Source organism: Dermacentor albipictus, chromosome 8 (assembly GCF_038994185.2).
Source record: "Dermacentor albipictus isolate Rhodes 1998 colony chromosome 8, USDA_Dalb.pri_finalv2, whole genome shotgun sequence".
Classification (NCBI taxonomy): Eukaryota; Metazoa; Arthropoda; class Arachnida; order Ixodida; family Ixodidae; genus Dermacentor; species Dermacentor albipictus.
In genome coordinates this window covers 114,393,813-114,416,876 of record NC_091828.1, presented here as the reverse complement: position 1 = coordinate 114,416,876, position 23,064 = coordinate 114,393,813, and the positions used below count along the sequence as shown (strand labels likewise).

Here is a 23,064-nt window from a genome sequence, read left to right as displayed (position 1 = left end):
AATAGTTTATTTCCCGCCCCCCCCCCCCTTTTTTTTTACAGTAAAGTTTGTTGTATACATGTTTCCTAAGTCCTATGTGCTTGGCTGTTTTTAGGGCAGTTCCGGTTCTCCGGCCTGCAAGAATGACAACCCTTTCTCACACGTTGGGTCACACGATCACATGGCCGAGCAGCAGCAGCAACATGCGGTGAGCACCTTTGCTCGTTCTCGTAGCTGTCTGTGCCATTACTTAGCATGCATGCCCACCAAGTAAACCCTAACCCGTACAGTAATCGACTTCCCTCTTGCTTTGCTTTTTTTTTTGCTCCTCCTTGTAGCGTACGTTCTCGGTGGCAAACCTCGTGAAAGTGCGTCTTCAAGTCAATTTCCTAAACGAGGGTAACGTGGATCACTACTTGGTAGGGGAGCTAAGCCTTGCTTGCATAAATGGTAACATGAGAAAATGGTGACGTTTCATTTTATACATTGGGTACGCTTGTGACTTTTGCATTACATTGTTCGCTGATAACACTGCAGTTGGCCTGCTTAAAAATTGAAACAACAGGTAGTGTGCTAAGTTCGTTTGGGAAACCGCATGAAAGTCGTGCCTTGGACAGCTGTCTACAGAAATGCAGGTTATGGTATACATATTTCAATCTAAGCCGACTATTATTATTAGTTATTTTTTTTTTAACATAGGCAATGTGAAGCTCATAGCCCAGTACTGCAGTTGTGGGCAGGACTACGCCTCCCCTCTGTCCTCCATCCCCAAAATTCAGCCACATTGAGACAGTTTCTTTCAAAAGATAAGCATAAAAGGGGAAGGTATTCCATTGTGTAGTTTCACCGTGTTGTCCCATAAACTTTGGGAACTACAGCGGCAGCATTTCGATAGGGCTGAAACGCAATCACATCCTTGTACTTAAATTTAGGTGCATGTTAAAGAACCCCAGGTGGTCCAAATTATTCAGGAGTCCCCACTACGGTGTCCCTCATAATCAAATCATAGTTTTTGCATGTAGAACGCCATAATTTAATTAAAGATTTTTAAACTTTGGGAAGCTGTTATTTTTTGAGTTACACTGTTAACCCTCGATATAGTGAAGTTGGCAAAATAGGTAATTTGCTTCGTTATATGTTGAAATTTCATCACATTTAAATCTGAATTCTTATGCCAAAAAAGTACAGTCCCCAAAAAATTTTCTTACATGGACGGGGCCGCAACATTTTCTGAATTATTGGGCCATTGGAAAAAGCAAATTTGTATGAAGAAGAAGAAAATTTTTTTAAGTTTGATAGTCGGCAACGAAAAATCTGGTTTTATGCCATGTCGACGATATCTTCACATTGGCGGTAATAAGCAAAGCCAGCCATGCTTTCGCATCCACTCTGCGCTCGTGACTCATGTGTCGCCCGTAGAGGGACGACGCTGTCGTGGAAAACGCTGGCAGCGGGGAACGAATGCTTCACCTGCCTTGCTTCATTGCATCTCCGAAACTCGAGATTACGCGGCCTCCAGCACTAATTGCGCTTGAAGACAGCGCGCGATCACATGCCATCTCGGCACACTCAGCCTTTACCTGTAAAACAGGCTGTGGCGGCGGTGTATACACTCGGCCGCTTTGAGATCCATGTCCGCACTAGAGAAGGAAGCCATGCACCCACCCCCTCCTTACCCTGATCGCGTTATTGTGAGTGCACTTCCCTACCCCCTTTCCCATTGCTCATAAGATGGTGCACGCCCTCGCACACTTTCTCTCAAACCTAAAGCACACAGCGCTCAGGCCGTGATAGGATTTCATCGTACTTGGTCTTTATACGGAACATGCTGCTACTCCGCCAGGGCGCTCGCTGCAGCTCCCGCAGTGCATGATTTGAGAAGCGCAATCGCAAGCAGCTGCATGTAATTCCACCATTTGGCCATCCACATCTGCAGAAGTTTCCATTTATTGTTTCGATATTTCTTCTCGGTGGCAGTGAAATTTTGTTACATTGAAAGTGGGTACAAATACACTTTGTTACATTGAGGTTCAGAATACGTGTTGTTCTATGAACAAAAAGTTATATAGAAAGTTAAATGCTTCGTTTTATGAAGAATTGTGTTGTATTGAAGTTAGTTATATTGAGGTTTAACTGTATTTGCAACCACAGTTGGGCGCCATGTTTGCAGTGTTGTGCATGTCATGGTATACGCAAATAAGGTGCATTCTCAAGTAGCAGTAATATATGCATTTTGCATGAATCGAGTAACCTGCGTAGCAGAGGTGCTGTTGTTTCCAACGGGTGGGAGTGCAAGCCTTGTGGCATAGGGCGATGCATGCACGCATGTTCCCGGGTCCAGGAACAACATGCTGTTTTGATTTGGGATGTTAGGATTAATCAATCAATACTACCTTATGTACTCAGTTGTAGGCCGATACGTTGAGGGAGGATGTATGAAAGGTGGTGTCGGCTTAGTTTCGAGAATACAACTTAGCCGGAACTCCCAGACTCTGGTGACTGTAGAAAGGTCAAAGCCACAACGCGAAAGTATATGTTTCTGATTTTATTGGAACACAGTGAGAACGGCAAATGTCCGTAACAAGAAAGATCATGCAGGCGAAGGTGATGGAGGTCACATATGTTCTGAATCATCGCTCAGGACAAATTTGGATGCCTGTCTACTCTGGCCTGTCTACTTCGCTTAGTCAGGTAGTGAGCTATGTCGCAGAGGCACGGGATGAAATTCCGGCCGATTCGATAATTTGAGAATTCTGCAAGTGCAACATCTCGACGATGTTTCATGTTATTTTTGTTGTCGAAAGCTTGTTTTTTTCGTTCAAGGAAAGTATTCTGTTTTTTTTCCCCCCTCACCTTCCAAATTTTAGGTGTCTGCCTAAAGTTAAGGCCAACCTAGATTTAAATAAATGTGTTGGTTAACTTGATTAACAGTGCATTCGAAAACGGCGTAATACAATCTTGCCGTAAAGCCTAAGTCTACTGTAGTTCCACACAGTGTGGACAAATGCATGATGTAGGTATTTTGCAAAAGAAATGCTTCGTAGTCTTGATTTTACATTAATTTTTATAATTAACGTAAAGCTTTGGGAAGTGGGCAGAGATTAGGGTATTGCCTCAGAGCATGTGATAAAATGTGCATTGACCACACTGTTCATGAGCAGAAGAATAATTTGATAAAAAGAAAAAAAGAAGTGAAGGACAGTCTCTGCTGCCGATTAGTACAGGCACTCACCTGTGGTCACATTCTCTTCCAGGCGTCTTTAGGGGAGAAAGCGTGGTATGCTGCGCAAGCAAATGATTGTAGCAACAACCCATTGCCCAACCCCATTGGACGGCCCCGCTCATATAGTTCTTCCACTAACCACTCCTCCGAGTCGTTACCACTGCACCAGAAGGCCCCAGGCTCTGAACGAGAGGACCGTGAGGTGAGCCCCTCCAACCTTCTCACGTTCGGTCACTAGATAGCTTGCACGAGACACCACAGACGCAGCGTCTTATTGTGTTGGTCCTCCAACGTGGTAACTAGGATGACGATGTATAGTATTCAGTGCCACGGGTAACCTGGGTCAATGTCATTGAGGAGTTGTTGGAATGCTGCTGGGCACAACTGCCCGAGACTCCAATACACGCGGCTTCTCGCTGTGCTGGTCATCCAGCATGGCGGTTAGAACGATGTCAGTGCAAGCCATCTATACCAACTACTTCAACTTCCTGTTCGGAAAGTCGATCGGAATAGATTATTGGGCGAGTCCAGAACAGGTCAGTGCACACGCTGTGAATCCGTGATGCTTAGGCAGTGCACGCTTCATCTTGTAGGCAAGCATTCGCAAGCAGCTCAAGGCCATTGACAATGAGCCCATGGCGGACCCCCTGGAGAAGGCGCGCCTCAAGCAGGACGTCTGGCTGGTACACGGGCTCACACCACCCCCGATGACGTCTACAGCCTCCTCCTCCTCATCCTTTTACCACTCTACAAACACAGTGGAATCGGTTGTCGGTGAGTTTGTCCTCTCCATTTTGATGTGTGCACCCTCTGTCAAAAGCGCATGACTTGCAGCACATTTGAATGGAGTTTTTTTCTTTTTTTAATGCTTTGCAATGTGGCTCCTGTGGCATTGTTTGTGCAGTAAAGCTTTGGGAAGCGAGGGAGAGATCAGGGTATTACCTGAGAACAGACAACTCTGTCCTCTCGTTTCTGGCATTGCATGTGCAAAGAAAGCGTCGTCTGCTCTCGCTCCTGGCAAATAAACACACCTACAAAGACTATAAGGCAAATCCTTATGAATGCTCTTACGTGGGAACCAAAGTGTCCTTTTTTTTTTTGCGGTCTTTCAAAAGCATTGAGGTCATCTCAAACCGTATTGAGCATCTTGACAAAGCCTTGGCTTTGTGCAACCCATAGTTGGTGTTCGTCACATGTGGTGTTGTGTGTACTATTGTTGGAGGATCTGCTGCTCCTGAGAGTGTTCAGAGTTCCGTGTCATCCATGATGCGCTTTTTAATAGGCCTTGTGAGAATGCAAATTCGTTCTATGCCATTGCAGGTGTAGCACTTGACGACCTTAGCCTGGAAGACATCAATGTTGAGGCTTCTATAGACAAGGATCTAGAAAATGATTCCAACCCTGTGAGCACATCCATAACGCAAGGGCTAACAAGTTCAGGTAAGCAGCAAGGAGTTTGTGCTGGTGTTCGGGGAAGCAAATTTAGGTAAATTTGTGTGTAGAAGTTACATTGAATCAATTTGCCAGTGGTGGGGTTGACAAGCTTGGTTGGATGTTGAATGAACAACATCCTCTAAAATAGCTGCTGTTTCTTTTTTTATGTTTGTGTGCTTTGTGAAGCTATCGTTTCGGCAGAATGATGCTATGAAATTGTCTTGTGCAGGTTTGCTAGGAAGTTCGGCACCTATGAACATTCCGGGGGCAAGCGGCATGCACTGTAATCGACGGCTCGGGGGCAACATGTCGCCCCCCGTGGGCTCTCTGCCCCACAGCCTTGGCCTGCAGTCCAGCCACGACCATGCTATGGACAAGGTGAGGGAAGGTATAGGTTAGGTTGCATAGTAGGCTAACATTCCAGGTTTGAGAGATTGCTGCTAGAAACTAGGAATAACGACACAGAAGCTTGAGACGAAGCTAAGTCTGTCAGTTGATCAACCAGACAATCAATCAATCAAATGTTCCTGTTTTTTTTTATTATTATTTTTTTTTCATACACAGGCGGCTGCGGCCTTCTACAGCCACTCCGGCGGAGCGGGCTCCTTCTCGGGACCCAAGTACCCGGGCTTCCCGGGCATGTACGACTTCAGCCAGGGGGCGCTGTCGTCCCCATCTTCGTCACACTTGCTCTGGGATGACCGGATGGCCCCCAAGGCGCCCCCGGGGCTGCACCAGCCCATGCCGGGCTCGTGGGAGGAAGGCCTGGTGCAGGCGCGAGTCGTGAGTCCACTTATCACCAATAGCTAGGGCTAGTGTACCAGCTCTGCATTGGATCATTCCTGTGTGCATGTGTGTGGGCCTGACATCTTGCGAGAGTGCTGGTGGTTGCCAAGGCTAGGGTGTGCCACTGCTGAACTGAATTTTAATGTTGGCAACGCACGCGCTCACTTCTTCTTTCCAGGACGCGACGGTGGACCTGAGCATGCTTTCATGGGTTTAATTCCTAGCTGCCACAGCTGTATTTTGATTGGGCTAAAGTGTGAAAAAGGCTCATGTGTGTTTAAAGGGACACTAAAGCGAAACAATAAATCAGTCTAGACTAATGAAGCATTGTTTGAGAACCCTGCTGGCAGTCATTTCAAAAAAATAGTTTGATTATTAGATGAGAAAATGAAGGTCCAAGTATCAGTATTTGAATTTCGCACCGAAAGCCCAGCGCCGGTACGTCAGCGTGACGTCAGGGATTCCAAAGTATGTTTTCACATTTGGGCCGCGATGGCTGAATAAAGGTTCGCGAAACTTGCCATGTTTAATATTTGGTTCCTTTAGAACACAATGTAGTCAATCTGTACTGCTATATATAATTAGTAGGCCCTAGAAGATACCATCAAAATCCAAGACGTCACAGCCCCCATGTGCGGGAACTTAAGGGGGGACGCGGGTCTTGAAATCTCGAAAAATGGTCAAAAACGGCAATTTTCAAAAAGTGCGTTTTTGAAGTCTTTAATGTCCCAACTATGCCTCTACAAATTATTATGGCGCAATTCCTACTCGAAGTATTAAAAAAACGGCAATTTAGAAACGTCGGTGAGCCGAAATTGAACGCCAAGCGCGAGGGTTTGCCTCATTTTCAAGCTGCCGTAGCTCCGCGCGACGCGAACCGATCGGCGCCATCTTGGTCTCGTTTGAAAGCTGGTTTCCCGCTCTCCATTCTGGCGCCCCTCGGCACGCTGTAGACCCTCGTGCAGCGGAGCGATCGGCAACCCAGGCACCCGTTCTCAAGCGCGAAATCGTCGCGAGACAGCCGCTGATTGGGTGAAACGGGCGCCTCCCCGAGGCGCAGCCCTCTGATTGGCCGTGACGCCTGCCGCGGCCCCGCGGCCGCGTTGTTCGACTCCTTCGCGTCGTCTGCTTTCGCCGGCGCGCACGTCATTTTTCGCATTCATCTTTGTTTCCTAGTATTTTTCGTTCTGCCTTTTTCTTTATCGTTCTTGTAGATATTTTGGCTATTGAGTCGCTTCTTTTAACCAAGAATTTCTTGCTTTTGCGTGCCTGGTGTCGTTGTTCCGCGTGTCACGATGGCGCGAGACGCGCGCTTGAAAGCAAGCACGCGAAAAGCAGTCAGCAAAAAGAGGCGCGCACATCGTCGAGAACTACAGCTTCGGTGATGCCGCAAGCTGCTGTGCCCTTGGTGGATGCGGCTGGACTGAGCTCGCCAACAACAGCTTCGCCGGTGGACGCGGCTGGACAGTGCCGATCGGTGTCAACTTCGGTGTTACCGCAAGTCTCTGCAGTGCCGGTGGATGCGCCTGGACTAAGCCCGTCGAAAATGCTAACTTTTGAGACGCTGCAAGTCGCTTCGGATTCCGTGTCGTCGAATGCGGCCGAGCCGGCTGAGCTAAGCCTAACGTCGACTTCGGCGTTTCCGCACGCCGCTTCGGTGCCGACGGACGCGGCTGAACCGAGCTCGCGTGCTCAACGCTTCGACACGGTGTTTTGCGCGGAGTGCGCGGGGCGTGAAAAGTACGCAGACAACATTAAAACTTCATTGGCGAAGAAGTCCGCGACTTCCCGCAAGTTCGAGCTAATGAACGTCGGCGCAGCTAGTGAAGACGACTTTCTGAGCTTTTTTTTTTTTTTTGTCAAGTGCCAATGCAATACAGAGGTTTTCACAATCTTTACATGAACAGATTTCTGTGAGTTTGGTGTTATTGTGTTCAGTAATGACTGGGCTGCATGCTAAAGCATTAAATTTTTCCATGTGATAGGTAAACAAAAGTGGCAGAGTAAGCAAAACTTTGAATGCAATTTTCTCAGCTTTGCTTTTTCGATCAAATGCCTTTGCCTTACAGAACTTTTCATAGTGTTTGCATCAATTGATTTTATTGAATTAGGTATCATTTTTTTCAGTAAAACCTCAACTACATCCTAAAGCTTTCCATTTTTCATTAAACCCAATAGGCTAGCAATTAGGTCAGATGTAAGCTAATTACTCCTGCATTGTTTTTTTCTTCCTACTTTGTTATTCATTCACGACCTCTATGATCACTTTTTAAAAATTTCTTTAGCTTTAGGATGTGCAGTGGGCCCTTGGAAATGAAAGCTATTCTTTGAAACTAGTTTTTTTAATTAAGAAATTATCATAATGGCCCATAAGAAAAGACCTATGTGGGATCAATTATTTTGCAATGTCTTCATTTCTAGATGAGATATATAAAATCTGAATATATATTTGGGATCAGCATTCAAAGATATATCTGCATGCCAATTTTCAGGAAGATATGTTAAGAAATAAAAAAAAAGTTTTCAAGACCCTCATCCCCCCTTAAGTACGCGTCGCCACCCATATTTTGTTCTTGCGGTTTTTCTGCCTTACTAAACATGTTATCGTTGTAAGAGTGGTGTTTTTGGTGTTGTAGAACAGCAATTTACTGATGCAGAAGAAATCATTTTTTGCTTTAGTGTCCCTTTAAATTTCAGTGCCTGCTAAAAAAAAAAAAAAAAAAGGTGGGGATCGAAATTGCCAAATCCACCGCATGGCATCCTCTTGTCACCCGGCTGTTCCTTTGGTGCATAAAGGTCAATCAGTCAAATGACTAATAGGTCGAGTGGTCAGTCACTCTGAACTGTCCCACAACCAGTATAGAAGGGTTCGAAGAAGCAGGGGATTAAACTGGGAGTAAGAGAAACAAGCTTGATAAATTGAGAAGGTAAAAAAAATCAGATAAAATTTGGCATAGCAGTGTGCAAATGCATGGCAACTACTTGCATGACGCTGTACGTGTATATTTTCTTCAAGTGTGCGTGTGCTTGGATGTGTGGCAGGTGGGGCGGGGGCGAGGGAAGGGCTCAGTACGGCAGTGATTCACAACAGATGCAACAGATGTCTCAGCTATGATGTGGTGTAACCCTTTCCCTCTTGCTGTCTTTGTTGGCAGGTGTATGAGGCATGGAAGCGGGAAGTAGAAGAGGCCAAGCACAGGGAAAAGATGGCTGAATGCCAACGAGATGAGGTGCGTCCGTTTTCTTCAATTTAGCATTTATTTCTCCCTGCACTCGAAGAACAAGCACTTTTTCTTTTAACCTCGTGGTGTATGCAGGAGATCATCGCCTTAACATACTGGGCGACCACATTTCACCGCCTAACAAATGTTATCGCACAGCGCAGGACGTCCCTGCATGTATCGGAAGTTCCTCGAAAGTTATCGATGGTTATATCTGCTGTCTGTTTTTACCGAACCTTGTGTAATCTGATTTCCTCGCCTGATGCGAATGGTATAGAACTTTGTGGAAGACATGCGGGTCCCAGCGATTAGTCTGGAACATTTGACGACTGATGTATAAAAGCCGACGCGCTTGACCCGCTGATCAGATTTTGATGATCGCTGACTGTGTTTGCCATTGTCGTTCTTAAAATGTAGCCTGTTTCTGTGGGCACAGGTTCGCCCAATAAACATCAGTTTCGTCTTTCACAGTATTGCTGCTGTGTTCTTTATACGTCACTACCACGTGGCAAACATCTAAACTTCTGCGATCTTTTCGTAAAATTTACGATTCTTAAGGCTTGCTCACAATTGTCCTAGCGACACTGGTAACTTAGTTTTTTCATTAGCGACTTCATTTCAGGCAAAACTTGTTTTGAAACGAAGAACATACAGTCACCGATTGCTTTTTCAAGGCCCGATTTTTCAGATCCCTTGGTTACACAGACCTCAAGCGAAGCCGGTATAACAACCCGGTGCATTGATGTATAATGGCCACCAAAGTTTTAACTGTGAAGCAATGCCTGTGTGGCAAAGTGCATTTTGTCCTGCATTTATGTGCCACAGCTCTGGCATGGTGCGCTAGTTTTAAATATAGTTGTAAAGGAGCATCATCAGTAATTCTGCCACGCCCTGTTAGAACAAACTGTCAAAATATTGTGCAGCAGATGCCCAGTTTTCTTTCCCCACACAGAAACTACTAAGCCTACATAAAAATTGATGACACATTTGAGAAAAGCATAAAAACTGTCAGAGTCTCCTCTTGCGAAACCAGTGCTTTGGTTCTAGCACTTGTCTCCGGGCCCTTTCACTTAAGGACCTTGTTGAGGCAGTCGTGCTACTGGCGTATATAAGTTTTTTAGAATTTCACTCCTTCATGGTATACCTTTTAGGTTCACAGCACACCTCACAAGCCATTGCCATTATGTTAACATGTTCATATCTTGCTTCTGGTCTTATTCCTCTATGCAGCCATGCCATATTGTCATAGACAGCCACCTTACCCTTTGTTATTTTCATCGCCGAGTACATAACACCATTGCTGGGCGCTCTTTGGCCATGACTGGCCTTTGCGCCACAAAACCCTATACATCATCAACTATTAGTAACATAGTTTTTAATATGTTCGGATACACATTAAAGAAAAACAATGCTTTCTCGAGTAGGAACTCCCTTTAAACGTTGAGTTCGACATGGTCACCCTCCCCACCCATGTGCAGGCCCTGGGTCAGATGGCTCTACTGCAGAAGGAGCTGGAGGCCCTGGCGTCTGGGCGGGCGGCCGGCTTTGGGCCCCTGCGGCTGCAGGAGCTCGAGAAGCTGCCGGCCACCCAGCTGCGCCTGCTCCAGGAACAGCTGCGGGCCGACCTGGATGCCGTGGACAAGGTGGGCTGCTTCTTCGACCGGTCTGCTTGACGCTCTGGTGCTCTGATAACCGTGGTACATTTGCACCATGCATTCCGGTGCCTCCTGCCGACTCTGGTCAATAGCCTTAGACCCGCTGCGGTGGCGCGCAGTGACGATGCTGCTCTGCCGCCAAGGTCGCGGGTTCGTTTCGTGGTGCAGTGGACACATGTTTTAATGGGGGCGAAAAATGTAAAGAGTGTACGTGTACCTCATGAATTTGGGTAAGCGTTGAAGAGGGAATGCGCAGGTGTTCGTAATCGATAGGAAGCCCTTAAACACACACACTGCAGTTTCGGGACGCAAAGCTACGCATTGCAGTTTTCTACCAATATAGACCTTCCTGCTAGTCACGGGGATTTGGTGCACTTCTTGTGCGGCACAGTCTACACGTATTCTTTCTTTTTTTTTGATGTTTAGAGCAGTTGCGACTATTGCTACTACTTTCGTAGGTAGTCATTAGTAAACAAGCTCGAAAACTTAAACAGCGCTGCAAACACAACACATTCGGCCACTTTTATGGTTCAGTGCCTCACCTTGTGCAAGTAAGGCACTACTACTGCATGCTCTTGCATCCGTGTAGGACACTGGCATAGGCATGGCTACAGGCAAGACGTGTGTCTAAAGATACCTGAAAGGAATATTGTGCAGAGTTTCCGGGCATTAATTTAAAGGCAAAGACACTGTGACTCAGTTGCGTTGAGTCCGGTGGGGAGGTACAATGATGCACTTGTGCCAAGCACTGAAGAAACAAGGTTGGGGCACAGTACGAAGTTTGTTCTGGCATGTGGGTCTGGTTCTGTGGGCTACCCGCCGTGGTTGCTTAGTGGCTGTGGTGTTGGGCTGCCGAGCACGAGGTCGTGGGATCAGACCTCTGCCACGGCGGCCGCATTTTTACAGGGCTGCAAGGCGAGAACACCAGAGTACTTAGATTTAGGTGCATGTTAAAGAACCCCTGGTGGTTGAAATTATACCAGAGTCCCTAACCATGGCGTGCCTCATACTCAGATTGTGGTTTTAGCATGTAGAACTCCATAATATAATTAATTGGTTCTGTGGGCTGTTACGATCGGCCAGCGGGGTAGCGACCTTCTAGCCTCTCCTGCCCCACTGCAACGAATCGCTTCGTCAAGCTAACAGTGCTTCACTCTTGGACAGGCATGCAGTGCCTGCAAGGCGAGACACGTTCGGCAGGCCGAGTATTGTTTGTTGGTTCAGTCGTCTTCACGTACCAATGGGAGCAAGAAAACTCCTGGAACAGGGTATTCTAAGGCACTTCCTCACGGACTCTGGTAGCCGTCAAGGTCTTTTGACAAACGTTTCAGCTAACTGCAGTGTCATCCCAGGAACCAAGACGCGCCACATTGCTTCAAGCACGGCAATCCCCATCTACGAAGCTCTCCTTCCGGTGTGTTCAGTGAAAAAAATGTGTGAACTCTCGCTCAATGCAGGTCCTTCGATGAGTTTGGACACTCCGATCAGACAAGGGGAGGGTGCAGTTTCCCCTCGCCTAGGGATCTAGGGAGGACAGAGGGGACTTAAGCGGATGTTTGCATCTCCTCAGTGTGCTTCACCTGAGTCATGCTAGACTGATGAGATGTAACATTCTCCATTCTTCGTGTAGATATTGTAAATAAACCCAGTACTCTTTGTTCTTGATGAGAACATGTTCCTTTCTTCAATGACGTCCTTAGCGTGGATGAGTCGGATGACAGCATGGGCCAGCTGCCCCTTTTGACATGCCCAACCCCAACTCTTACAGGGCTTACTACATCTTCAAGCAGCAGGGAATGGCCTTGTATGGTGCAGCAACTGGTGGTAGGGTATGATGTCAGTGGTGTGTCAGGCATGCAGGGTTCTTGGTGGGTTGTTGAACCTCTCGGTTGATCCTGGTACAGTTGCTGACTGATAAATCGGACACCGATAATCCGGACATGCTCAGTAATTCCGACAGCTTTGTGGCGTTCATACTCATTCATACGGCATTCAGACTTAATGTGTAAAGACCGATATTTTGGACAGCCGTCAGCTCTACATTTGATTATCTGGAATCCGCCTGTGGCTGTAGTGTACGCCAACTCTGCCGTCGTTATCTCCTCTGGCAACCTTGAGACGTCAATTATGACCTCAGAGATTACACGCTAGACGGTAATGTCTCAGACCTCGCCTTGGTTGCTGCTCTACGCCTGAGATTTAACTGCAAATGCTGATCTTTGAGGCTTTGCCTGAATTGGAAGGTAGCATCAACATCGGGATCATCACATCCTTTTCTGGCACCCCCGTGCATGGCCAGTATGCATGGGCCATCATCGCCATTCTGTGTGCTGAGTTTGCCTTGCGGGCAACGTTCTGCCATGGTGTGCTTGTTTTATTTTGCATTCCAGACAGCGCTCTGCTAGCTCCAAGAAGTCTTTTTCGTGAAGTTATAGATAGGCTGCGTCATATCGCACCAATGACGCCATCGCAGTTGGACTCCAAATGAGCATTGAGTCACAGTCTGAATGAGCCCGACTTTGCAACTGAAGACGCTGAACTGCCACCTACCACAACTAGCTCAAGTGTGGACATCATTGATGACCTGCTAGGCTACGGTGTGCCAATTCCTGCCGCTGTTAGATTTGAAGACGTCGACAGTATGGTTTCGTCGTGTGCACTGAACTGAATGATGACAAAATAATTGAGCAAGTTCTCCCACTATCAAACAGCGACTCTGACGATGGATGATGATGTGCCATATGCTCCGGAGCCTTCCACATGCGGATCTGACTCGAGCCTTTGCAGTCCTTGCATCGGCGCACATCGGAACTCAAAGCTGGCGGAAATACAGGTGGACTTGGTTGCACGTAAGCGGAAGTGCGTGCAGCAGCACATCGACCATTGTTCCTTGCACAATGGCCTTAATACATAAATAAAGTAAATAAATATAGTTCGGACTTATTTATGTTCTCCGTGGAGCCTGAATTATCGGTTGTCAACTGTATCCTGACAGCCAAGGGCACCAGTGGTAGGCCAACCATGGCCGCCTAGTTTCACGGGACGTATAGACTAGCAGTCGCCCAACAGTGGTTGCTTTGTCAGTCTCATTCAAGCACCAGGAGCGAAGACCAGTATAAAACATTATTGCGGTCGAGCGTAACATAGCAAGCTCGATACATAGCCACAAAGGCTACATTTCGATCAGGTTGCAATGGCGGGCGGTTTAGCAAGCATTGGTCTGCAATGCTATTGACCCCCCCAGGGTTTTGTTTGAGCTGGTGCCTCGGTTCGTAGGAATGCAAAAAAAAAAAAAAAAAGGCTTCTGTAGTTCGTAGTTGCCACTGTAAAGAGCAGCAGTGGGGTGTCATTGACTTGCGCTCAAAAACATTCTCTTTCCCCCCCTTGTGCTTTGCAGGTTCTTTACCAGCAGCAGTGCAAGAGCAAGTGCCTGGTATGCCAGCAGCATAACCGCAGCGTGGCTGTGCTTCCCTGCAACCACCTGGTGCTGTGCGGCACGTGCGTGGCTGTCACGACCAAGTGCCCCTACTGCAGCTGCGACATCGCGCGCAACAGCCTGCCCATGTCCCTGTAGGGCACGTCCCTTCTGAGCCAGCGTCGTGGGAAGGCATGCAATCCACTTACGCTCCGTTTTTTAGAAAAAATTATCTCTACCCATCGTGATGCGAGGGCTTTTGTGTCGAGTCATGGCCCCCGGGCAGCCTGCAGGAGCCGGTAGCGGGCAGAAGGTGCTGAAGATGATGTGTTTTAGCCGCCTCAAGCAGCTCCAACGTGCCGCAGTGTGGGTGGTGGGACTTGAATAACGCACACACTTCCGGTTTGAGAGGGTGGCCCCGGCTGCGACAACACGGTCGAGCGCGTTTCGTCTTAGGTGCGGGCTGTAAGGTCTCCCTGGCCCTCCCCTTTTTTCTTGCCCGTGCTGGTGGTTCCGTGCCTGCATTTCATCGACCGACGTCCTTTACGTGGGCTGCAGACGACGTATTAGCAAATATGTGTCATAGTTGAACAGTTCAAAAAAGTGCACGAACCACTGCGTGCAGTTACAAGCGCGATCGTTTCGCGGGACTTGTCGGTGACTGCTGCTGTGCACCGGGTAGCTGCTTTATGTGCGGCTAAGACTAAATTGAATGTGCAGAAGACAAGCTTTTCGGAGCACAAATTGGTCCCAGAATGGAATGGTAGATAAAGTGCTCTCAGCTGGTGCTTTGTTCTGTCTGTCGGGAACTGGCTATGAAAGCGCACCGGTCATGGGAGATTACATCCAAAGATGTGCTGGTTAGGGCATAACTAGGGAAGCCACTTTTTAGTTGGCATCCACTTGGTTGGTGGTTGCCGCATCCGAAGACGCACTTCGTTTTTTAGCCCTGCTGGTGAACTGGTTGTCATAACGGTGGTACTCGACTGTGCTTGAAAAAAAGCTGGATGTCTGCTGGTTTTAGCCCGCTGGGAAAACTGCGTAACCTTTATAAATTCTTCATTGACTTTCCTTGTACCAGTTTTCTTTAGAGCACTGGTATCTTTGTCACTGTTGAATTGTTCGTAACAATTGCTGGTACCAGCTCTATGAATTGCTATGTTTTTGCTTATTTCATTAGATGAAGTAGGCTGAAAATCACGTTAGCATTCTGTAATCAGTTATATATCCAGCAGTTTCTGATTAGAGTACATTTCCTTTGTGTTGATTGTGTTCCAAACAGATACTGTTGAGTCAGCAAGCAGCAGATTAAGGGCAAGATCGTAGTCTGTTTTCTGTGTTGTGCTCCTGGAGATACCAGTCACGGTTTTCAACGAAGTGGTGATTGTGATGTTTTTATTTTCGACCGCTGCATTGGTAGGTTTTGTGCGTCGAAGAGTGCGTTCTTACAAAAGTCCTAAGCTGCGTCTGCATCTCCACACATTCGTATTGAAAACTGCCAACTCCCTTCGGGCGTGTCGTGGGGCATTATAACAAGAATGACACTTTTTTCGAATGTGGGTAAAGTTAGAAGAATCCAAGGCACACGAAACATGGCTCTGTCGTTGACTGTCTGCAATCTAGAGACAGTGAGGCAGAATTTTGTCCTTTGTGGACTTGCTTCGCTTAAAGCAAATCGAACCCAAGCTTTTGGGAGGTCATTGAGTAATGCACGGCATACTTTATTCCAATGTGCAACATGTGAGTATTGCTGTAATGTCTCATTATAGAGGCCCCTGCACAATCGTGCGAGTTGTATTACGTACTTCGAAACTTGCCAGCTAAGTTGCCAAGAACTAGCCGCCCAGTATCCAAATCATAGAATGCACTGTTCGGCGTACAAAATTTCGATGGTGCCTTTGTTTTGAACGTGATTTTACAGGGTTGAAGTAACAATTTCATCAAGTGAGCGATATTTCTTCAAAGTGAGATTTCATTAATTAAGTTGTTCCTGGGCACTGACTGAGGGAGGCTTTCGTATACCAACTGAAAAACGCTACCTAATGTATTGACTGGAACCACGACGCCACTGCGAGTGCAACGCGTATCCCAATTAGATGGTGAACAGAGCTCTTAATAGGCGAAACTGTCTTGTTGGGTCTTGTTTTCCTCGAAGTTTTTTTCTTCTGGCTTAGCCAAATATTGCTTCTTGTACCATTTGCATGCTTTCTAAAGGAATTTTTCGGTTTCCTAGTTTGCAGCTGCCCACCTCGGTGATACAGGTGCTTTCCTATTCCCGTATCTCACCCCACCTCACAAGAGCGTTTGCTTCTCTCTCTCGAGAATGTCTACGCATGAGGGGCATTGAAATGTGAAGGCTAGTGAGACCACCGGCCTTGTTTCGGCCATCGATTGTGCTTGCCGAAATTGTTGCTTTCGCGGCACTGTTTCTTCAGAGAGAGAGAGAGTCCAGTGAAAGACGGTGGAACTGCAGATTACTTCACTGCTTCTGGTGATGCAGGGGAAAAAGCTTTGGTCCAGGGAATCTGCCTTTGGGGATGTATGTGCAACGAGAAAAGGAATCGGTGAGGAGGTGTTTGCAGTGTTTGCAATGCCGGTATTGGCTCTGGATGTTCGACACAGGTCGTCGTCTGTCGGGCATGCTGCGATTTTTGATCGATCGTCGCAGCTTTTCCAGCCATCCCTGCAGGTGCAGTATTCAGATAGGCGGCGTGCGTTTTCCGCAAGGCATTTCTTACCTTGTTTTATTTTATTTAACTTTTTACTCTTACAATGAGATGTAAGTGAGACTCGTGTGGCAAGTGAGGACACTTTTCCTGCACCACGTCGGCAGGAGTGCTGAAAAACGAGAGGTTTAGAGGTACAGTTAGGAGGCTATTTCAATTGACTGCTGTCTCATCCTGCCTAGGCAGGTACCATATGGTCTGCAGTGGTGATCGTGTCTTGTGCGTTGTGGTGCGTGTTTGTGGACAGGCAGAATGCCGAGAGCTAGGGCATTTGCTCCAGGTGATGGGCTTTGGTGTTTGTCAGGGTGAGGCGGACACGTGGTGGAAGCTATTATCGCTAGAACTGCTAGAAATGCACTACTTCTACTACCGTCGGTCACTGTGGCTTGAGGATGCCTTGGAAATTTACAGATCCCGACTTTCTGTCCTTCCTCAGGCTGCTGTAGCAGAGGACACCTTGCTCTTCCTTCCTTAAAAAGTGGGATTATGTGTGCAATGCCATCTTGCAAGCTTGTTCTGTACTGCTCTCGCCCTTTGCTTGGCTGGTATCTCTCTTCTTTTCCGATACCTCGCCTTGCGTATTCAGCAGTGTGTCGTCTGCTAAAGTTGACGTCTCCTTCTGTTGGCAGCCAGCGGAAGTGAAGGTGCACTCTGTGGCATTTCGTCTGTAGCTCTGTTCTTGCTACGTAGGATTGTGCTACCTGGTTCCTGAGAGCTCCTTCCCCACCCCCTCACTCACTGACTTTTGAATCCTGTTCTTTTGCGATGTGTCGATAGCTCATCTCGTCGCTGTGTCTTCACTCGGTTCTTACCATTGGGTCGTGCGCAGACGCACGTGGACGACGTAATTTGATGTAAGGAGGGCAGAAGTGTGTCGGGTGAGGCCTGTTAGTTAGTTCCTTTGATCTTCTCCCTTTTTTTTTCTTCCTGTACACATTTTCTCCCTCACTAACCACATCTTCTTAGCATAAGTGGAATAGTGAAAATTCCTGTTGTGCTAGGGTGGGAGAGGGAGTTTCTTCACAACTTTTTGAAGACTTAGCGCTGTATCCAGTTATTGATAGTTTATATAGTAGTATAATGTATTTATGTATATCTATTGTATGTACTATCTTATGGAAGGAGAGCGGGCTGCCTTGGTGGGCGGGTTACTAAGTGACTGTCGTTTCTCTATTACTGATTTTTTCTTTCTTTTTTCGAAGCCCTCTATATATATCTGTCTCTCGCAAACCACGTGGGAGGCTGTGCTGTTGTGGCCACATTGTGGTGACAAGAATAACTTTATTATTGTGGGGAAAAAAAAATATTGAATTTATAGGAATTTTCACAAGAATGGATAATAAGAAAAAAAAAAGTAAACTTAGGTGTAAATTTTAAACTAACAAATTGAATGCACAGTTAGGTCATGTTGTTTTCTCCTTTTTTTTTTCTTTTCATAATCAAAGGTGTGTGTTTCTCTCCTGGAGGAGGGAAAGAGCTTTGTTGTGTTGCGTGCGCACGTGTGTGCGTTCTTTGTTCGATGCCGGCGGTCTCCCCTTTCCAAGAGAAACGAGGGATCGTTGGGAAGTGCACGTCTCACTTCGGCATCGCGAAGTCGCACAGGTTCTTTTTTTTTTTCTGTGTCGGAGTCGTCGATGTCGTAGTTTTCCTTGTTCTTCTCTGAGCTATTTTTCTATTCCAGTTTTTGCCCCTTGCGCCTCCTAAAACTTCGAAGGCTTCACTTCGTACCAAACGCACAACTAACTACAAGAGGTCGCATTGCATCTTTTGTACAGCTTTCTCGCATTGATTGTCTTTAAAAAAAAAAAAAGAAACCTTCTCCCCGACTTTGTCCGTTTTGTTCAGAGTTGCCTGCCTTCTATGGATGCATGGCTGGCTCCGACTGACCACTTAGTGATGCGTCACTCAGCTAAGGGTTTCTGCTGTCAAGGGATAAGTGATTGGCTCCTGTTTGTCGGGGGAGAGAAAAGAGAAAAGAAAGGTGCAGTTAAGTGCGTCAGTCGCGTTTGCTATTTGAAATGGTTCAGGACGAAGGTTTAGGCAGAAAGGGCGTTGCGACCCACCCGGGCCTGGCAACGTCTTCAGTTTGAGTGGAGGCAAAGATGGACGAGTCTTTTTAGTTTTCTTCCTCCTCCTCGTCACTTTTTTTCGTTATTGCTGTAAATAAGAGAGCGATCGCAACATTGTTTCTCACAAGAATACAACACTTCTTTATCTCCACTCATACCACACAAGCACCACACTAACCTCTCTGCTGAACACTTTGCCGAGAAGCACGCAAATGTGCGACACCACGCCACATTTGCACACGACTCGCAAAAAGAAAAAAAGAACTAACAAACAAAGAACAACACTCACACAGGCATTACACACAAGCTAGGTCATTATGGTAAACTTGTAGGAACAAAAGTACGAGTAAAGGTGTAAAATATAAATCAATAAAATACAAAAAAAGTTTTCAATTTTTTAAGGAAAAGTTCACCATCGCTGCCGTGAAATGCGTGGGCAGGTCGCTTACTTACGACTGCTCGAAAACCCGCGTGCATTTGTCGTGCTCGTCTGGCGGCCATGCAAAAGAAGAAAAAAAGGGCCTTCGTGGACGTGTCGATGCTGCCTGGTACTTTTCACAGCGAGGTCTTGTCTGTGATGCCATCAACATGGTCTCTGTGGATTCTGGCATGCTATTGGTTAACTGCTGCCGTAGCAAAATGCGCCTGAGAAACCTGGCGCATTCTTTTGAGAAATGTGGCAGTGCTTTGACATTTACAGTACCGAGTGTCGCATAAATAATGTGAGGTGCACGCATCTGTTCTGGCTAAACTGCGGGCTCGTTCACACTCAAATTTTGCTCCCAGGTGGCGATTTGTGGTGCGTGTGCTTTAACACCACATTCTTGTGCACTACTGGGCTGTTTCGCCCAGAGTAAGTTGTAATTATGTGTTGGCTGCGATGACAAGAGAGGTAAACTTGGCAGGAATGGAACGGCAGTGTCAATTCATCTTGTGCTGTCAGAATGAAATAAGGTGTGTGGTTTGTTTTGCCCTAACAGTCGCAGGTGGCACCACCCCTATCCGTTGTAGCAAAATCGGCATTTCTTGCTGTAAGTCATTGTTGCAGACGAGACATTCGATTCAGTTCGGATGAAAGTGGCTACTAAAAGTTCTGTGAATCGATATCTACATGCAAAATTTGAGCGCGAGCTAGCCATCGGTTTAGTCGGAAGAGTCTGGTGTACCCCAATGAGGATACTTATATGAGTGCTGTCATTCATGCAACATTGGTTATGATCGAGCGTCTACATTGGCAAACAACGCTTGTATCGGATGACCTTCTGGTACCGTAGGTCCCACTATTGTTTGAATCTCTCAACATTCTTGTTGGCTGTGCGCGTGCCATGTCTGCTCTGTTGGCGGTCATCACGTGTCGCCGTCATGATCTTTGCTGGGTGTCGTGTGGGGCCCCGTCGTGGAAAAGTTGGGCTGCCACGCGTTTTCCACAACATCACTGCCGAGACGATGTTGATAGCATTGCCGGCAGGCCTGTGTCGTGCCAACCTGAGGTAGACAGCGGCCGCTTTCTGTGCTGTATGTGTGTGGGCGGTACTTTCACACTCGCCAATCAGGTTGTGCAAAATCAGTTGTCTGCAAATGCTATGTACGTAGTTGTTTTCTAGGCTGTTTTCTCGCTCGCCCCTCCCCCTTTCTTTTCTTTTTTTTTAGACCATCGCCTTTTTTCTTCTTCGTAAGTCGCGTTCGATCACGTTTAGGTGGCGGTTGCAACGCATATGTGTTTGTTGTGCGAGTTATTGTATCTCTGTGCCTGTTTGTCAGCGTTTTTTTTTTTTTCCTTATCAAAGTTACTTGTGCATACTTTATAAGCGCACTGAGAGAGGAAACTTGAGGTTGTTAGCTTCACACTTGTCGTCGTTTGGGACTTTGAAAGTGAAAGGGGCACTTTGTGCTGTTAGAGTTGGATTTTGTTGAGATTTGGATCTGAACCTTCTTTTATGGGAAAGTGCAAAAAAAAAAAAAGTGCCATTTATGGTGACTGTTTCGCAAGTCCTTTCTGTGCCTTTTTTTCTGCAGTTGCGAAGATAAAATAAATTACAGAAAAATTAACTGCTGCTGAAGTAGCAGTGGGGTGTATAGCAAGTACGGTGTCTGTGTTCCCCCTGTGACCTGCTTGGGGCAGTTGCAACACAAATCGCTTGGCAGGTGTGAAGCGAACACCGTCAGGTTTTCTCTGGATCGCCACTAGGCTTTTATTTCAAGTAGTAGTTGACTAGGGTTTAAAAAATAATGCTGCCATATTCAAGCAAATCTAGAACTATACATGGGTCATTGTTGGCAACTTATGAATCCTTTGTGTGTGTGCGTGCGCATGTGATTTTTTAAAAGATTTTTTATTTAGTTCTTTTTGCTCACGTGGGCGTCACTACGCTTGGGAGAGCCTGCCTTCCACAGTGAGTGCGGTTCTCCGGGCAGAAAAAGGCAGTGGTGGCGATGCAGTTATGTCTGTATAGGATGCTACGTGTAAGATAATGGCTTTTTTGTGACTGTTCACAATGGAAATTAATCGACGTGTAAGAGTTTTTGGAGCTCAAACTTGTAGCCCAGCCCTTTTCTCAAAAGATTAGCTGCCAAAGTCACATGATGATTTTCTTATGCCTAATGCGTTTTAATCGGCTCCGGCTGTCGTGAATGACCTGAGACGTACCGCCATTCGTATGTGCGTTTGTTTACTTGTACCTGGCTGATAGAACCTTATATTGCCTGTTTCGTTGCTTAATAATTTGTATTTATAGCCTGTTTACAACTAGCCATTAGTTTAGTTCGTTGTGTTTGGCACAGCAATTGGTAGGGGAAACACCTTTTGAGTTCAGAGGTTTGGCCATGCATGGGCGTAGCGCCTCGGTCGATGGCGAATGTGCAAAAAAATAAAGGTGGGGGGAGGGGGGGTGGTATGGGAACGATGTCTAGATTGGCAGTGGAATGCCTACAAGTGTATACACTGGTCATATGTACGAGACCATGTCATCAGCTCAGGCAAAGTTTTGGATCGTCAACAGTTGACATCGTTCTCTCGCAAACATTCTTTTATGAGCTTGATTGCGGAGTCTTCAGCCATAGGTTTAAGGAAAAGCCGTTGAGCAATTCAAGTGTCAGAAGAGATTTCTTTGCTGGGAAGCAAGTTGGTTGTTGGGTCTTCTGTTTTCCATCATTATGCACTGATGACGGTTTGGTTTGATGGCTGTCGTGACGTTCCCGGTATAATAACCATTAGTACCACTGCAACTTCCAGTGTTTTATGGACGTTTTTACATGTGTACATAACATAGGCGTCTACCTTGTGCTAGGCTGTTTTGTGTGGCGAGTCAACTTTCTGGCGAGGGCGAAAGGGGGTCGACGAGTCGACTCGTCATAGGTAGATATTTTTGCTGGGGCAATACTATTTTTCTCATCAAATTGGAGTTTATAGCGTTAGAGGGTCTATGCAAAGGGCTATGACAGCTTTTGAAGGACAGGACTGCAAGAGAGTGATTGGCTGCTGCCGCCGAGATGACGCACAATCATCGCTGTGCAAGGAAAAAAAGGGAAAGGAAAAAAAAAAGGCCTGTGAACCTAGAATTGCTGGACAAAGTACTCCTGCTCGTTGTCAGAATTTGTCCTTTACCATATAAAAAAAAGTTTTATAAGGTGATGATGACTGTTTCTATGAATCTCGAGTGTCTTGTTTTTATGGAGTCCTTGGTTATGACGTACCAAGCTAAAACTTTTTTTCTTTCAAACAAAGTGATGATACTGTTTTGTCCAGCGTTTAAGATAGAATGCACCAACCTTGTTTGTTGCTGACCAAGTCGTGTTAAAATTGTCTAGAACTGCCTGGCCTTGATGTGTTATTACTTTCTCGTGTGTGACGCCCATTTCTTTTAACTTTTTGCACTTTTGGGGAAAGCTGAATAAGTTTTTCTCTGTCCTCTGTGGTTATATTTTTCTGGTGTCACTTTTGTGTGTGCACGTGACAAAAATTGTCGAGTCATTGTTTTATTTTGTGCGTTCTCTGTGCGACATCAAAGTCAAAACTAAATCGGAGGAGAAAAAGAAAAATGTGCACTGCTCTTGTGTTCATGTAGGATCATAGTCGAGATGTTTATTATGGCTTTCTCTCTTGTCCTCTGTTCCTTTATTTCTCTCGTGTTGAGAAATTTGTGTAATTGAAATATTTCTTAAAATTTAGGCATAATTATGTAAATAAAATCAACTATAGGATTTTACATGCCTCTGTGTCAACTTATTCTTTTTCCTGACGTGCAGAACACGTCTACATAGGCATGTTTCTTTTGGGGGGGGGGATGAGGGGGGGGAGGCTGTTGTTGCAACTTCAGAGGAAGTATTCTGTAAAAGTCCACTAGGGTAGACTCTTACAGAATACTTGAAGTAGTAAAGCCAAGGCGCAGAAGACCAGGACTAAAAAAAAAACAGACAGGACCGGCGCCTTTGGCGCCGGTCCTGTCGTTTGTGTTCTTTTTGAGTCCTGGTCTTCTGCGCCTTGGCTTTACTATTCAAGCATGAACCAACTAGCTCAAGCAAGAGTTTTACATAATACCTCCCCTTGGCTTTTGTGT

General features: G+C 46.3%; 1 protein-coding gene across 1 annotated transcript in view; it reads left to right on the top strand.

The window, feature by feature from the left end:
- The window catches only part of unk (RING finger protein unk), a 28,800-nt gene extending 6,089 nt beyond the window's left edge, over positions 1 to 22,711 (top strand). Inside the window, exons 6-14 of the mRNA XM_065454184.1 lie at positions 95 to 187; positions 3,234 to 3,404; positions 3,796 to 3,976; positions 4,523 to 4,642; positions 4,866 to 5,014; positions 5,201 to 5,419; positions 8,578 to 8,652; positions 10,122 to 10,286; positions 13,696 to 22,711. Of these exons, the coding sequence (XP_065310256.1) occupies positions 95 to 187; positions 3,234 to 3,404; positions 3,796 to 3,976; positions 4,523 to 4,642; positions 4,866 to 5,014; positions 5,201 to 5,419; positions 8,578 to 8,652; positions 10,122 to 10,286; positions 13,696 to 13,872 (1,350 nt within the window). The 3' untranslated portion in view covers positions 13,873 to 22,711. The remainder of the gene's footprint in view (positions 1 to 94; positions 188 to 3,233; positions 3,405 to 3,795; positions 3,977 to 4,522; positions 4,643 to 4,865; positions 5,015 to 5,200; positions 5,420 to 8,577; positions 8,653 to 10,121; positions 10,287 to 13,695) is intronic.
- Positions 22,712 to 23,064: the final 353 nt, after the last annotated feature.